Source organism: Chelonoidis abingdonii, chromosome 16, assembly GCF_003597395.2.
Source record: "Chelonoidis abingdonii isolate Lonesome George chromosome 16, CheloAbing_2.0, whole genome shotgun sequence".
Taxonomy (NCBI): Eukaryota; Metazoa; Chordata; order Testudines; family Testudinidae; genus Chelonoidis; species Chelonoidis abingdonii.
The window spans coordinates 25559456-25577416 of NC_133784.1; the positions used below are offsets into that span (position 1 = coordinate 25559456).

General features: G+C 42.7%; 2 protein-coding genes across 22 annotated transcripts in view; one reads left to right on the forward strand and one right to left on the reverse strand.

Moving 5' to 3' along the window:
• PBRM1 (polybromo 1) overlaps window positions 1–13709 on the reverse strand; it is an 81577-nt gene extending 67868 nt beyond the window's left edge. For 4 of the 21 annotated variants that reach the window (XM_032805844.2, XM_075072979.1, XM_075072981.1 and 1 more), the window contains exons 1-8: window positions 10275–10524; window positions 8988–9143; window positions 5511–5608; window positions 4795–4942; window positions 3273–3416; window positions 2055–2171; window positions 1101–1169; window positions 174–272 (exon numbers count right to left, since the gene is read on the reverse strand). In XM_032805844.2, the coding sequence (XP_032661735.1) occupies window positions 174–272; window positions 1101–1169; window positions 2055–2171; window positions 3273–3416; window positions 4795–4942; window positions 5511–5608; window positions 8988–9143; window positions 10275–10313 (870 nt within the window). In that variant the 5' untranslated portion in view covers window positions 10314–10524. The other 17 variants (XM_075072986.1, XM_075072987.1, XM_075072984.1 and 14 more) reach the window with 12 other exon arrangements.
• A 410-nt stretch (window positions 13710–14119) lies between these two features.
• GNL3 (G protein nucleolar 3) overlaps window positions 14120–17961 on the forward strand; it is a 20639-nt gene continuing 16797 nt past the window's right edge. The window contains exons 1-2 of the mRNA XM_032805807.2: window positions 14120–14223; window positions 15186–15244. Coding sequence (XP_032661698.1) covers window positions 14211–14223; window positions 15186–15244 — 72 coding nt within the window. The 5' untranslated portion in view covers window positions 14120–14210. The remainder of the gene's footprint in view (window positions 14224–15185; window positions 15245–17961) is intronic.

Here is a 17961-nt window from a genome sequence, read left to right on the forward strand (position 1 = left end):
CTAACAATAAAAGGCATAGAAATTAGTTGTCAATATCCTTTTTAATATTTCCAGATAGATTAGAAATGCTTTAGAACCTAAACACAAAATACCATTTTAATAATTTAAAATATGTAATATAATAAATAAAGACTGAACCTTGACTTAATTGTCAAAAAAAATCTGAAAATAACCTTGAATACTTGAGATCCAGGCTCATTATAGGTTTTGGCATTCTTTGCTAAAAGATCTATATCCTTGGCCATTGCATGAATGCTTTTATAACTTCCATTCTGCAGAACAAAACACAGAGCAGTTTACTCTTTAGATAATAACTGATCCTTTTTATCCTGTCACATGAAGAAAGAAAATGCAAAACACTGGAAAATAAAAGGTAGTTCACACTGAATAAAGACATTTCTTTATGCAGCATATAAACAAACTTGAAGAAAAAAAGAAAATAAAATCATACAGGAGATACAAATATAAAAGTTATTTTCTATGTGACAGGTCCAACAAACAATGCACTGACTCAAATTATTTTAAGCAAACTTTAAAACACATCATTTGGATTATCATTTTAAACACATCTCTATCCTCCACTTCAAGTTCAGTATGCATTAGCAGATGGCATTTCACAAAATTCTGGAATTAGAGACTAATACTTCATTTTAAAAATTAGATTTGAATAATTTGAGGTAGGATAGATCACCAAGTTCTAACTCTAGGAGTTCAGGATAACAGCTAGCTAAAACCAAGAAAGAATAGGAAAGGATGAGTGGGAGAAAGCAAGATGGTAATGAGAATGGCACTAATCTAAACTTAAGTATCTCAATTTTCTCTGGCTAGAAATGACTACTTTATACTAGCACATGGCCACAGTAATTGGCATTTCATTCATATCAACAACTAGTGGTTTAAGACACTGAACCTTAAACTGTGACTACTTTTGGCACACTAGTGCAGGACTGACTATAGCCAGTACTGAACCTCACAGCAGTATAGTTTTCAGTTTCTTAACTTACTGGTAAAAATTACACTTACTACTGATCTACATAAACTTTTCCCTCTTATTTTTCCAAAATTACAATAGACAGCTCATTAATATGATCATACTGTACCTGTATCCTCTGGGCAATAGTCTTAAGATCTATGGGCTCCTTAATTATTGCATAATAGTCAGGATATTGCTAGGAAACAAAAAATGATACATTTGTGGTTGTACACTGACACATATAAGTCACAAGGGAAACACTTAATAAAAATCAGTATTAAATAAACTTATTATTTGATGGCCTATTACCAAAGGCAGCTGAGAAGATAGATAACCACCACAAAACAGTTGAAAGATTACGTACAAATTCAGTATTGATTACGGTTTATTCTCTTAACCAAAATTGTTTAACTTTCTCCATATCATTAAGGTATACATTGCTCACATAACTAATATCGCTTATTAACAACATTTGAAAGGATTTATTCATACAGATTCACCAAATGAGCTAACGATCTCATTCACAGAGTAGATCCCTTACGCTAAGATGAAATTCAAACTAAGTGGAGTTTGAACTGAACTGAGCTGTAAATGACTTCAAAACAAAAGTTAGATTAGTAAAAAGATTATTTTAGGGCTGATCTATAAACACCTTTCCACCAGCAGAAAGCTGCTAAAACAATAAGCAGCCCTTACAGCCAATTAAAAAAAGTGAAATATTTCATCATTCCACCAAAGTGATATCAAAAAAACTATTTCATCAGAAAGAAGCAATGATTTTATAACATGACCTTTATATTATAATCCGTAACAACACTGATAGCTATTAGACATTATACACACCCCTCACAGTTTGTTCTCAGAGTTAAAATGATTGAGCTGAAAATGGCTTCTTCAGTAAACAGGCATAAGGGGGCAATTTCCACTGAAAAGCAAAATATTATGACTTGGTAGTGCTTAAAGTATTTTTATTTATTTTTGTTCACTTGACTGTTAGTCTCACAGTCAGCCCACAGTATTCAGTTATACTATTTTCCAGATACCAAACAGAGAACGCAAATGACTTCATTTCACTACTCACCACTTTAGAGGGAAGCTTCTGAAACAGCTCACTTATGAGACGTCCTGATGGGTTGGTGGCTATGGCTACAGCTTCAAGCAGCTGTTCAAGAATCTCTTTCAAGTAGCTTGGAGAAGACTGGTACAGGAAATGAAGTTACAAAAAGCTTTGATGAGAAAGATTTCAATTTTATAAAAGCTTCTAATGGCCCCTGTAAAATATTTCAGCGTAAATGTATAAACATTCTTTTTCAAGGAAAATAGGATGAAAACAGCAGCTATAAAGATGCGTGCAACTTTTCAAGACATAGTACTATGGTTACACATTTAGTAAGGCATGTGAATAAGTCTCAATGTCACATACACATTTCCTGCACAGAACTGTTTTTCAAAGTTAAATAAAAATATGCCTTGTAATGTCATGCAGTACTAACGGAGATTTGCAGGAGTAGCTCTAACCTAAGTCACTGGTTTAAGGCCACACAAAGAACAACAAGTCTGAGAATAAACACCATAGTGTTGACCATACGGATGTCTCATCTGAAAGCAGCAAGAATCCTGTGGCACCTTACAGACTAACAGACGTTTTGGAGCATGAGCTTTTGTGGGTGAATACCCACTTCGTCAGATGCATGCATTACACACATTACAAGGCATGCATCTGACGAAGTGGGTATTCACCCATGAAAGCTCATGTTCCAAAACGTCTGTTAGTCTATAAGGTGCCACAGGATTCTTTGCTGCTTTTACAGATCCAGACTAACACAGCTACCCCTCTGATACTTGTCATCTGAAACTGTTCTCATTGGGACCCAGGTTTTCTTGCACCAGGCCTCAGATCATGCAAGTTACAGAGGTCATATTTATTATAAAAACTTGGACTAAAATGGAACCACATATACAATAGTTATATCACTGATCATCTCATAAACATTTATTTCTTAAGAGTTCACTAATATATGCACAAACATATGCAAAGGTATAAATACTTACATAGAGAATACTGAACCCATTACCATTTTCTATGTATATGTAAGAACCCTTAAACAGTATATCAGAACATAATCTAGTGACTTAATTTATATGTACGCATGTCCCATAACCTGTTTTGGCCCAGCTTAATAAGCACACATCAACCGATGTCCCTCCATAAATTGAGGTTAACCTTATTCTGAAAGTCCAGTTTTCACACACCTCTTAATTTCACAAGCAAACTATAAATGCAGTGCTTCCTACTTACTACTTCAGATATTGCCCCTTGATTGTCATGCCCTTCATCCTCTTCCTCCTCCTCCTCAGCATCACCTTTCTGAACAAACTCATTCTTTGTGCGCATATACAAATCCCAAAGTTTGCAGGCAGCTTTATATTCAGGAGAATCTGGCTGTGAGAATAAACCAAATGGCACATTATTGCTATCTGTTATTTTAAAAGTGTTCTTAAAATTCTGAGCATTAAATACAGGAAAACACAGAAATTACTGGCTGTGTAGTTCTTCAACATAGTGATGTCAGGAATGGTATTATGAATTAAAATAGATACTTAATGTCCTTAAGTGTGGGTGGAGGCTAAGTTATCCTAGATTGGCAGTAAAGTTTTGGATTTTTTTTATCCCATCTCCGCCATAAGATATTGATACTTTCAATACAAGAAATACAGAAAAACAATTTTTTAGGATTCTGAAACACTTTTTTTTACATTTTCATTAAATTTTTAGGAAAAATGCTAACAAAATGATTTAAAGATAATCTTAATAAAACCCATTAACTTCTAAAGTGTACCATTCATATCAGGGGCAGCAGAACCAGGGGGATGAGGGGAGCTAGCGCTGATCTGTGTCCCCAGTTTCCCCCACGTCACACTCAGCTCTCTAACCCTGAGCCTCGGCTTGAGCTGCCTCTGACTGAGCCCTGCCCCTGACACAAGCAACCTCTGACTGAGTCTCAGTCGGAACCAGGGCGATTAGGCCAGAAGAAGCTATCCTCAGAAAAAGAGACACCCCAACTTCCCTATTCTGCCCTGATACTCACCCTCTTTCCCCCCCATTCAAAGTGAGCATCGATCACCTCTGATTTATATAAGTGCAAAACTACTGATTTTTAAACAGAGTATAATACTGCAGAGATTCCAAATGAGTGTCCTGCACGCCACTGATAGTTAGCAAACCACTTGTTTATCGGTGATCTTAGCTGGAAACAAGCAGGAGAGCTGAGACACAGAACTGATGGAAGTGAGAGATGAAATCATCCCACTACTTTTGCTCTTTTCTTTCAAAAAACAAAAAATATTTTATATTTGTTTTTCTATATTTAACTTGATCTAATCATTCAGAATGACCAATTCATTAAATGGGAAGTGTATTGATAAAATACTTTAAATCTGTTCGGTCTTTACTTGCCTGCTCAGTACTGAGTTCAGGATTCTACTTGTGCTCTTTAATGTTTTTTCCCAAAGGAAAACACACATCACATGAGACACCTAAAAAGACATACTTTCCTAATATTTTTCCATGGAAGAAACTGCTGTAGTTGAGCAGGGATGCTGCATGATTAGCAAAGAGAGAGGAGGAGGCATATGAGGTAATCTCTGTTTTACGATCTGGTCCACACTACAGAAAAGTTTTGGAACCACTGTAGTACTGGAACAGATGTATATTACCATAATTGGCTCTTACATACGAAACTGGCTGTATCTTTTAACAGCACCCAGACCTGTTATTGTCAGAATATATGAATTTGGGCCTTTATATGAAGCTTCCTCACCTTATAGTAAGCCTTTGCATTGTTAAATAGTAGCTGAAAGTCAGCAGTCAGGAGGTTCACATCATCATACTCCTCCATTTTTAGTTTCTGTTGGATTTTCATTAAATCAATAGGCTGAGAAACCACTTCATAGTAGTCTGGCTGATTTCTGTTGTAACAATAAGTAAAGACATTAGAGTTTGAGCACTGAAAGCGAACCCTACAGTATTTAACTTTGCACAAATTTAAGACTAATGCAGAAATGTTTATAGTATGTTTTTGCTACAACTTAAATAGCTCAAATTTACAAACAACCTTAATATAAATGAATTAGCACATATTTTAAAATGTATCTTAAATCTATAAAAAAATTACAGACAGAAATAGTCTTATCACTTCACCTATTCCATTCCCAAAAGTCAGTTATGGGTTTGTCCCTAGGATATATTTTTTAGTATTTTACTCCTTCACCTTTGGAGACAATTTTACAGTCAAACAGATCTCAACGTCAGGAAGGCTTTATATTCGATGTTTCTGCCTGAACACAGGCACCTGTGTCACAGTTGTTCAAAGAGCCATGCTATCAAATATAAAGATCAAAAGACTAATGCAAGCTTGTTGCATATTTAATGCACACTTTTGCAACTTTTACACAGATGAGCTATTTCTCAAAATCCATTTGTTCCAGGACTAGCTCTCATACCTAAGATTGTTACCAATCAAAGCCATCTCCTCACCTTCGTTTTGGTGCCCTAATGAAAAGCTCACATAAGAGCCTGCCCTGTTCATCTTTGTAATCTCTGATTGTGTTGTACAGTTCATGGCACACAGCAATCTAAAAGGCAAGAACAATTCAGTAAAACAATGGAAATGTCAAGGAGGCAACAAATTTAGGGTATGTCTGCACTTGAAATGCTACAGTGTAGACACTACCTATGCCAACAGGAGAAGTTCTTCTGTCAACATAGGTAATCCACTTCCCTGAGAAACAGTAGTTAGGCCAATGGAAGAATTCTGTCTGCACAAGAGCTTAGGTCGGCATAGCTATGTTTCTCAGGGGTGTGGATTTATGCCCAAGCCTTGGTTAGAGTAGGAAGGTGGGGGGAGAGGAGTGTCACACCATAAGTTGCTCTACAGTAGGGTATTAAACACCCAGCCTATTTGATGTATTAATATAGTACCAGGGCATACCCAGATTTGTGTGTTTTTTCTTTATTAAAAGAAGTTTTCTAGCCCCCGTGGTTGCAAAGGAAACTTCCCAAATGTAAACCAACACAGTGTTGACTACAGACTCAAGAAGACACCAAAAACAATAAATAAGGAAATGCAGACTCCAATGTTTCACAGTTAATCTCTCTTAGGCTAACTAATGCCTAAGGATGGCACTTCAAATGTCAGCATTTACTATTTCTTTGCTGACCATTTTAGCAGATGGAAGGAGGATAGGGAGGAAGTGAAAGCCATAAGGTATAGAAATCAGGAACTGCTACAAGAAAGCAGATGCAATGGGAAGATAAGACGAGAAATACAAAGACGGTGAAGAAAAAAGAAAAGCAGCTAAAGGAGAATGAGTAAGGAAGAGAAAAAGGACATCAATTGGGATGGTCCTAAAGATGAACATATTTTCATGGGCCAGTGATGAGTAAGGTACTGAACAAATAATAGAACTTTAGGTACTACACAGAAAGGCAATATTCTATCTTTTGCTCTTTGTACAAATCTTGTATTGACATCAGTGGGAGAACTAATGGACTGAAGGAGATACGTAGTCCTAAATTTATGCCCCAGCCCACACACCATAATTAAAAATGTAACTCAGACATCTCCACAGAATGAGTTTGATATCCCTGCTCTACAGCCAGTGTAGAATCAGTGCTGTTGGGCTCAGGAGGAAGTTGTAACTTGCCCACGTCATTCAAAATTGGAGCTCAGGCCAGGAAAGCGCACAATATAGCAAAGGAAACAGAAGCTGTTCCTCAGGGTTCCCTACAAATGTAGAACACCCTCCCATGGGGGAAAGCAACTCCAGAAAACATCCATAGAACACTATGTTGTATCCTTATCTTAAATATTCTCACTATATATATCTATATATATAATTCCCCTCTCACCCCTATGGATGGTATGTGTCTTCCTCAACCTCGGGTCCTCTACTAGGATGGCCCTGGAGTTGAGGGTTCTGCGCAGTATTCTTAGCTGTTCCTAGCATTGCACTCTCTAGACAGAGAGCTCTGATGTTGTTCCTGGATCTGCTTGGAGCCACTCACCCAGCTTAGGAGTCACAGCCCCGAGTGCTCTACACCACTGGACCACTTTTGGCCTTCACTTTCCACATCTCTCTAGTTCCTCTTTCAGGCCTGGTACTTCTCCAGATTCTCATATTCCTTCTTCTGATTTGCTATCACTTGGCACTGCTATTATCTATCACCACCGCTGTCTTCTGCTCCTTGTCTATTACCACGCATGTCTGGTTGATTGGCCAGTACCTGCCTGTCGTCTGGATCTGGAAGCCCACAGAATCTTAGCCCTGCTTATTCTCCACAACCTTCTGTGGAATCTCCCTCTGGTCTTGGGAGGGTCTAGCCTAATACGCTGTGGCAGATGTTCCTGTACACAATGCCAGCCACTTGGTTGTGCCGTTCAGTGTATGCTGTTCCTCCTTGCATCTTACATCCTGCCACTATGTGTTGGACTGTCTCTGAGGCCTCTCTGCACAGTCTGCACCTTGGTTCCTCTCTAGTGTGGTAGACCCTGCTTCAATGGATCTGGTCCTCCAGTGCCTGTTCCTGTGCTGCTATGATCATTGCCTCAGTGCTGTCTTTAGTCCAGCCCTTCCAGCCACTGGTTAGGATTTCCTAATGTCAGCCACCTCAGCTATCTGTCGATGGGAACATCCATGCAGGATCTTGTCTTGCCAAGCACTTTCTCTGCTGGTCTTCCTCCACGTCTGCTGCTGCCTCAGGCATCTCTCAGCAGCTCATCTTTGGGGCCATCTTAATGATGTACTTCCTGGATTGTTCCGCGCGTTTTCGCTCAGGACAGTGGCTTTGACGCGCAACCAAGCCCCGACCGCCTTCTTTCGGCTGGCATACAGTCTCTGGGTGTTTGGACTTGGGGTGGAAACCTCGCTGCATTGTGAGAGCTTCCGGGTTTCACATCGGCAGCCTCCATGTCCCCTTTGGCCAGCTCACTATACCGGCAGGGTATCTGATGACCGGCAGGCGTATCTGTTGATTGGCGTGGATCTTGTTCTTCCCACTGAGCTTGGCTCTTCAGGACTGTCTAATCCTTTGGTGATACTTGGATGTTGCTGTCTTCCTTGCCTTCCTCCTCATGGTTTCCATGTGACTGTGGGACGCCAAGGTACTTGTAGCTGGTCTGTATGTTGCTATGTGGCCCGCTGGTGTCCACCCCATCAGTCTTGATACCTTCCCTCTCTTCACTACCTCGGCCACACTTCTCCAGTCCGAATGACATCCCGATATCCTCACTGTAGATCCGCGTCAGGTGGATTAGTGAGTCGATGTCTCGTTCATTCTTAACATACAGCCTGATGTCATCCATGTAGAGGAGGTGACTGATGGTAGTTCCACTCCTGAACCTGTACCCGTATCAGTCCTGTGTGATTATCTGGCTGAGGTTTAAGCCTATGCAGAACAGCAGCGGGACAGTGCATCACCTGTGTATATGCCGCACTTTGATGGCCACTGTGCAAGGCTGCCTTGAGTTGACTTCCAGTGTTGTTTCCATAGTCCCATTGAGGTCTTTGAGGAAGGTCCTTTAGTGTCCTGTTGACCAGTGCCAAGTGAAGCAACATCAGAAGAAGAATATGAGAATCTGGAGAAGTAACCAGGCCTGAAAGAGACTAGATGGAGGATTGAGAAAGTGGAAGGCCAAAGTGGTCCCAGTGGTGGTAGGAGCACTCGGGGCTGTGACTCCTAAGCTGGGTGAGTGGCTCCAACAGATCCCAGGAACAACATCAGAGCTCTCTGTCCAGAAGAGTGCAATGCTAGGAACAGCTAAGATACTGCGCAGAACCCTCAAACTCCCAGGCCTCTAGTAGAGGACCCGAGGTTGAGGGAGACACATACCACCCATAGAGGTGAGAGGGGATTTTTTTTTTGCAAATGTTTGCTTATAGCAATTTCAAAAGGTATTCCACATTTGGATTTATGCAATAAAACAGAACGGGTATATATTACAATGGTACTTACAGGATCTACAGTTGGGAGATTTGAAAGTCTCCTCCTTTTCCGGCTTGGGCCTGGTATATTTGTTGAATGGTGACCATCATCAAAATCTCCTCCACTGATGCTGCTGGAAGGAGAAGTAGCTCTTCGTCTCTTGGAACCCATGGAATCCAACTTCTTCTATAATAAAGAAAGATGTTCTTAAACTTATGGCTTTGCACCCAATCTCTCTGACGAGAGTGAGCATTAAACTTGCAGTTCTTTAGGGTATATGTATTCAAGATGGTTCACTAAAATTAAGTTATGTATTATTACCTCATGAAATCACATAGCTAAAACAATGCTTATGTCTTTCATAGTTTACCTGGTAATCCAATCTATCCTCGAATTTTATACTGCCATGCATCATCATAACATCAGAGTGCCTTATACTCTTATAGGGTGATGAAAACGTATCTAACAACACTTACCAGTATGCTTTCTTAAATCACTCATCAATTCTTGTGACTTGTCATTCCATACATGATAATAAAATAAAAACTTTTGTCATAGCAAATGAACTAGTTCAAACAAGAGATAATTTGGTGATTCTGACTGACAAGTACTCCATCCCACATCCAAAAGCAAAAAACAAACAACACTGTTGATGTAACTAAGAGTCTGCACTGACAAGTAAAAATCACAACTACTGTTTAATATCTAGTCCTGGGATCACACCAAAAGGGGTTTGGGCTGTAACCCAGTTACATTTTGTTATGATCTCAAGCCCTCTCATTCTCTCTCCAATGCTAAAATCAGTGTGGATTGGATAGTTCAAGTAACTGGCAATGTAAGAGTGTCTGCCTCCTTTTGGCCTCGGGTATGAATTTACTAAAGTAAATGGTGACTGAAATTAATAGGCATCCAACAACTACTGAGTGGTTTATGGAACAAGCTGGCGGACCTAGCTCAATTTCTAGTGGCAAGAAATCAGTATCACAAAGACTTCTCTCTACTGGCACTATTGTTGGGAGTCTCAAAGACTAAAGACTGAATGAGCACAGACTAGAGCCTCCCCAGATCTCCTCCCATTTTCTAATAGAATCAAGGCATTTTTTCTTGTATGTGTTGTTTTTAAATGGTAATTATGCCAGGCTGCTGCACATTAGGGTATCTTTCTCATATTCTAGCAACAGAATTAATTACCAGCAAACACTTAAATAAGTTGAATTAATGAGGGAGGATTCATTATAGTCAAGATAAAAAAAAAAAAGTCAAGGTAGGGGAGAGGGGAGAATGATGCATATATGATCAATAATGTACCAGATTTACCAGAGTACAACCAGCACCTCGAAAAGCCAATCTCCTCATAGCGTCTGTTGGCCAAGTTAAGATACTGGGAGAAGGTAAGACTCTACAAGTGTCAATTCAGCAATGGTGTTAATACAGTCTAAACTGAAAGAGAAGAAAAAGAAGAGAAAAATAGAGGGGAAGGGTAAAAAGGAGAGAGCAGATAGACAGAATTCAAGAAAAATAGTGAGGAAAGATAGGGGAGGAGAGGAACACATTAGTATTTTTTGGATTTGTTCTTAACAAAAACAAACTTCCACATAGAGTATTTTTTCTGCACAGAAAATAAGACATTTTTCTGGATTTTTTAAACAAACGGTTTGCTTTTTCCTAAAGGCCCTGCTGACACATCACAGATTTCACTGCTAGTCTGAATGTAAAAGAAGAGAAGAGAACTGCAACACTGTAAACTGATGGGAATAGAGAAGCAGCACAGTGAATGTATAAATAAAAAAAGTTAAATTCTCAAAAAAGTAATAAGATTCTTTAGCAATGGCCCACATCATCAAGAAACATCTTCAGAGGAGTTTTATGGCTCTCTTTACTCAACAGTAGCCTTCCTTACTAAACATTTAGCCCGTTCATAAAACTTCAGCCACGTACCCTATTTCATTATAAAGTTTATCAATATAAGACTGTGCAACAAATACATCAGTTTGCTTGTTGAAAAACATTTCTATCAAAACCAAGCTTGTATATCAACCAGGATATAAAATATAAAGCTGAATTTTGTTAACAGAATAGCTATAGCTTATCAATGCCAGTTTCTCTTTTAAGATTGATTTTCTAACAAATCCCAACCACATATACAGAACTGTATATATAAAAAAAAACAACAACAGAAAATAAAATTAGTCTTACCTATCTGGTATGCACTATTTTACTGTTTGGAACCAGAAGCAAAAGACATGGAAGACAACTTGTTAACACAGGGATCAGCAACCTTTGGCCCGCGGCCCACCAGGGTAAGCACTCTGGTAGGCCGGGTCGGTTTGTTTAACTGCCGCGTTGGCAGGTTCAGCCGATAGTGGCTCCCACTGGCCGCAGTTCGCTGCTCCAGGCCAATGGGGGTGGCAGGAAGCCTTGGAGCGGCGAACCGCAGCCAGAGGGAGCCGCGATCGGCTGAACCTGTGGACATGACAGGTAAACAAACCAGCCCAGCCCGCCAGGGTGCTTACCCTGGTGAGCCAAGTGCCAAAAGTTGCTGATCCCTGTGTTAACCAGATGACAAATTTTTCCTATGTATTTTTACACTGCACATGCTCTTACAGAGAAAGTTTAAGAGCATATTAAGTTTCAATCGGTACTTCATTTAAGGACTTCAGAGCTTTATCTCCCTGTACAACTTAGGTATATGTAAAACCTATATCAAGATTTGGACACCATCATGTACCCAAATTCAGTAAGAATCATTCATAAGATATTTGGCAGCTAGAAAACAACACCGAATAGCTGCCACAAAACTGGTAACATTTCAGAGCCTGAACTGCATTAAAGATTCTCTGGACTGCAACGTCTTTGTACAATAATCAAATTATTGATCTCAAAACAATACCTTATATTTAGTTGAGAAAGTGTAGAAAATATTGCTCTCTTCTTAATGGAACTGATGTCTCACGGTGCCTTCTGGGTTACAAACAATCTCCCTACCTACAAACACTTTCACTCCTTGTGTGAAGTAGAGAAGGTCTTGAGAGCTATTCAGACAATTCCCACAGGACCTGAGAACCCTGTTTCTGCAGCACTCGCATGAGAAATTGTTTTACATCTTGAACACTTTCCATAACCTTTACAGCTACTCTTTAAAGTCAGATCTCTTATAATATCTTCTTCTACAGCTGCTCACTGAGAGACCTCTCTTGTGACTCCTAAAACATGACAGGTTACTCACTGCCACATCTCCTGAGGATATGTCAATAAACATTTTTCTCTTGTAATCTATTAAGAACCCATCAACATAGTATAATGCCTAAACTCCTTGAAAGAGCAGAGGTTTTACACATATTCAAGACAATTTACTTAAGTCACTTGGGTTTTAACAAGCATTTACTTTTCTGCATCCCTTTAAAAATAACCAACCAGGAAAGATACACAGGTGTCAAGAAAAACTAACTGTTTGCACTATGGGTATCCTCCACGTCTGTAGAAATATTTCTCAGATAATTGGCAAATGTCACGAAATGACTGAAAGATTTAGGATATATTTTGTCTATATGATTACTGATAAATAAATCCTGAAACTGGTCTGAAACATATGAGGAAAAGGGGATAGAGGGAATAATGAACTGTAAAAGGATAAAGTTAGCAAAGTTAAATGCACATGTTTATTTCTTCATTAATCTTTGAAGGGGTAATAGACAAAGGACAGATAATGCCACTGTTTATTTGATTAACTACTGGGTGTAATACTGGCTTGCTTCTAGTTTAAATATTACTAAATAGTATACAGAAATACATTTTCTAGCAAATTTTGTGAGGCTCTTTTGGTAAGAAAGGGAGGACTAGGTCTATTTATGGCCCTATAAACATAATAAAATATTTGTGTATAGATATATACACATCTTCAAGTATTGTACAATCACTAACTATGCACCTCGTACTTTACAGGTGGAAAAACTGAGCAAGAGCGTATATATTACATCATTTGCTTTCTATATTTTGATTGGTAAAAATGTCATGCATATGGATTTGTCTATCATTCCTACCTACCCTGAGGTGTGCTCCACTCTCTTAGCTGCAAATTCCCTGTAACAGAAACAGTCTTTTGTTCCTTTTAGGAAAGGCTGAAAGAATTGGGCACATTTAGTCTAGAGAAGAAGAGATGGGTGAGGGGGTGTCATGATCACAGTCTTCAAATATGTAAAGAGTTGTTATAAAGAGAACTGTGATCAATTGTGCTCCATGTCCACTGAAGGCAGGACAAGAAGTAATCAGCTTAGTTTGCAGCAAGGCAGATTTAAGTTAGATATTAGGAAAACCTTTCTACTGATAAAGTTAGTCAAGCACTGGAAAAGGTTACCAAGGGAGGCTGTGGAATCACCATCACTGGAGGTATTTAAAAACAGGTTGGACAAGCATGGGGGGCTGGACTTAATGATCTCTTGAGGGCCCTTCCACTTCTATGATACTTTCGGTACAAAAGGCCATGCTCCTCGACTGGAGAACCTAGGTGCTATGATAAAATATGAGTAATGTACCCAAGGTCAGAGTTAGGGCCTGGGAGTCAGGACTCCTTGTATCTGTTCCCAGCTCCAACAGCGACTCGATGAGTTGATTTCTTTGACAAGCCGCTAACCCACTCCGTGCCTCAGTTTCCCCAGATGTGAAAGAGGGCTAACACCACCAGCCTCACCAACGGAGGATCAGTGCCCCTGGAGGCGAGGCGAAGGAGAGCTGGTGCCTCGGGGGTAACAGGGATGAACATGGGATCGCCTCCCACGCCGCCGGAAGGGTCCGGGGCGGGCCCCGAGCAGGGCACCCCCACGCCGGGGGCGCGTCTCCCCACTAGGAGCGCAGCGGCCACACAAAGGGAAGCGGCGGCCTCCTGGCTCCCGCAGCCCAGCTGCCCGCTCCGAACCCCGAACCCCGCGCGGGGCCGGCAGCCAGCCTGCTTACCCAGGCCGGCCCCGCTCCCGCTGCCGCCAGCCCGCGGCCGCGCACTCGCCCCCAGCCGGCCGCACTCGCCCCCAGCCGCCCGCGCCGCCACCGCTGCTGCTGCTGTTCCTGCCGCTCCTCCTCACTGCCGAGTGTGCCGCTGCCGCAAAGCCCGCCCGGCCGCCAAGCGAGCCTGCCAGCGCGACACAGCCCAAGCCGCGGGACCGGCCTGCTTTACGGCAGCGCCTGCTCGCAGGAGCAGTCTTCCCCAGTCGCCTCAGCGGCCTCCACGGGGAGAGAGCGGCGCCCGGAGTAGTCACCGCCATGAGGCGGCCCAGTGAGTGCGCGCCGGGGGCGGCCAGGCCGGCGATGGACAGGGCCGCTACGCCCCACGAGCGGGGAGGGGGGCAGCGGGCGCTTCCCTGTCGCGATCGAGCCTGTGAGGAGCTGACACAGCTTCCCTCCCCCCTTCGCTCTCCGTGGGGTCGGGGGCTTTCTCTGAGCTGCTGGCGGGGGGAGCGCCCTGCGGGCCTGGGGGAGCGACAGCGGTTCGCCCTCTCGTCTCTGCTCCCCTCCGAGCCTGGGGCTCCAGCCCTGGGATTTGCTTCTGAGGCCTTGCTGGTCCTGCCAAGACTTGGGCCCGCTGGGCTCTGCTTAAGTTCACGTGTTCACACATGCCTGTAGCCTTTGCAGGATCGGGGCGAGATGGGGATGTGTGTTGAACTGCGCGAGATTTTTTTCAACGTATAATTTTGAGGGAAGGGTCAAAAGATCCCCCCCCCCCCCCCTTAGTGCTGCGACGCTACTCGCAAATTCTGTCCCATTTCAACAAATAGTTTGGGCCAAGGAAAAACTGAAGATTTTTATTTTTAATAAAAAATCAAAACTTTTTTTGTTTCTACCTTTGGTTTATAAAATTTTGAAGCGTTTTGTTTCAAAACAGCGTTTTAAATAGAAATTTGGCCAATTTAAAAAATAAAACACAAATTGAGTGAAAAACACCCTAAAGTTACTAAATTGAAACAAAAAGCTGGGACAAAAATTGTTTTTGAGTCAACTGAAGTATTTTTGGTCAATTTAATTTTCGTGTGTTTTTTCAATTCAACAAATGTTTTGGGAAAAAATGGTTTTGGTTTAAATTGATTTATCTTCTAATTTTTCAGTTCTGTCCCTGAACCAAAAAAAAATGTTATTTGGTAAACTCTGCATCTGTGGCTTCCACTTGGATGTTGCTCATTAGATTTGTATTTGGAACTTGTATCCATTCTGCCTGATTATAACCCATATTGATGTTTTCAGAGTTGAAGAAGGCTAGTAAGCGCATGACCTGCCATAAACGATATAAAATCCAGAAGAAGGTAGGTCTCAATGGAAAATTTCCTATTAAGCATTCATATTAAAGGGACACTTGGGTATATTTCAGCTCTAATAATGGATTATGTAAATACATGGATTTCATGGTGTTTAAAAACTAGCCACTGGCTTGAACTGTAAAGTTCAGCTCTGGAGCCAAATTTGGGTGGGGTTTGGATGTAAAGCTTTGAGTGGAACCCATTTCTGTTTAAAGCATAACTAAATGTAGGTGCCCTAATGACCAAAATGCTTCTGGAGTGTGATATAATTTGTGTTTAACATTTATATTGCAGTAGTAGCCAGCGAAGTTGAGGCCCAACTGTGAGCCACCCATTCCATACATAACTTGTCATTTTGCTCATCAGTTTATCTAAGATATTTCTAATGCACGATGGCATCTAAGCACCTTGTATTCAAATTAGAGTAGCATTAGCTTGCCCAGAGCATCCCCATTGCTCTGATATCAGACATGTTTTTATTTTGTATTATTTCAAAGTTGGTGGTGTTTCTGCTGTTTGACTGAACGGGCATAAAGATAGAAAATGAACGTTGACTGAGTGCAGTGTGCATTGTAATGCTAATGCTGGATGCTAATACCACAGTGTAAAGCAAGGGTCTCAAATTCAAATGACCACGAGGGCCACATGAGGATTAGTACATTGGCCTGAAGGCTGCATTACTGACACCTTCACCCGCCCCCGCTGCTGCCCTCCGCCCCGCCCCCACTCCACTCCTTCCATGAAGCCCTGCCTCTTCCCTGCCCCCATTCCAACCTCTTCCCTAAAATCCTCACCCCAACTCTGCCCCCTCCCTGCCCCCAGGGGGTGCAGGAGGGATGTGGGGTGTGACAGGGGCTCAGGGCAGGGAGTTGGGATGTGGGGTGCAGGAGGGATGAGGGGTGCAGCATGGGGTGAGGGCAGGGAGTTGAGGTGCAGGAGGGGTGTGGCAGGGGGCTCAGGGCAGGGAGTTGGAGTGTGGGGTGCAGGAGGGGTGTGGCAGGAGATAGGGATGTGGCAGGGGGGTCAGGGCAGTGGGTTGGGGTGCAGGGTGTGGCAGGGGGGGCAGGGAAGGGGGTTGGAGTGTGGGGTGCGGCAGGGGATCGGGGTGCGACGGGGCTCAGGGCTTTGGGTTCGGGTGCAAGAGGGATGCGGGGTGCAGCAGGGGGCTTAGGGCAGTGGGTTGGGGTGTGGAGTGCAGGATGGGTGAGGGGTGCGGCGGGGGGTCAGGGCAGCAGATTGGGATGCAGGAGGGGTGTGGCAGGTGGCTCAGGGAAGAGGGTTGGGGTGCAGGGTGTGGCAGGGGGGTCAGGGAAGGGGGTTGGAGTGTGGGGTGCGGCAGGGGATCGGGGTGCGACGGGGCTCAGGGCTTTGGGTTCGGGTGCAAGAGGGATGCGGGGTGCAGCAGGGGGCTTAGGGCAGTGGGTTGGGGTGTGGAGTGCAGGATGGGTGAGGGGTGCGGCGGGCAACACATGGAAGGGTGTTGGGGTGCAGGAAGGATGTGGCAGGTGGCATGGCAGGATACGGCAGGGGGTTGGGGTGCAGCAGGGGTGTGGCAGGTGGCTCAGGGCAGGGTGCGGCAGGGGGCTCAGGGCAGTGGGTTGGGTTGCAGGAGGGGTGTGACAGAGTTGGAGTGAAGGGTGTGGCAAGGGACTCAGGGCAGTGGGTCGGGGTGCAGGGTGCGGCAAGGGGTTTGACTGCAAGAGGGGTTTAGGGGGCGGGCTCTGGCCTGGCATGCAGCGGGGGCAGGGCAGGCTGCCTGCCTGCCCGCCCTGCCCCCGCACCACTCCAGGAAGCTTCTGGAACATGGGGAATGAGTGGCGCAGGGGTGTGTGTTGCTGTTGTTTCAGGCACCACCCCTAGCATCTTTCATTGGCCAGGAATGGGGAACCGCGGCCAACGGGAGCTGCTGGGGATGGTGCCTGAAGCAACATCAACACACATCTGTGCCTCTTTTCCCCACAGTTCTTTCTGCTTCCTGGAGTGGCGTGGGAGCAGGGCAGGCAGGCAGGGAGCCCTCCCCCAGTATTTACCTAGAGCAGCTCCGGCCCAACATGGGGGAGAGGGGGGACCGTGTTTGAGACCCCTGGTGTAAAGAAAGTTCACACATGTAAAAATTAGGGCTGTCAGTTAATCGCAGTTAACTCACACGATTAACTAAAAAAAATTAATCATTTTTTTTAATCGCATTGTTAAACAGTAGAAGACAAGTGAAATGTATTTAATATTTTTGAATGTTTTTCTACTTTTAATATATTGATTTAAATTACAACACAGAATACAAAGTGTACAGTGCTCACTTAATATTATTTTTTATTACAAATATTTGTACTGTAAAAATGATAAACAAAAATATTTTTCAGTTCACCTAATACAAGTACTGTAGTGTGATCTCTTTATCATGAAAGTGCAACTTGCCAATGTAGATTTTTTGTTTGTTGTTACATAACTGAACTCAAAACCAAAACTGTGTAAAACTTTAGAATCTGCAAGTCCACTCAGTCCTATTTCTTGTTCAGCCACGCTAAGAGAAACAAGTTTGTTTACATTTATGGAAGATAATGCTCCCTCCTTCGTATTTGCAATGTCACCTGAAAGTGAGAACAGGCATTCACATGGGACTTTTATAGCCAGCATTGCAAAGCATTTATGTGCCAGATACGCTAAACATTCATATGCCCCTTCACGCTTTGGCCACCATTCCAGAAGATATGCTTCCATGCTGA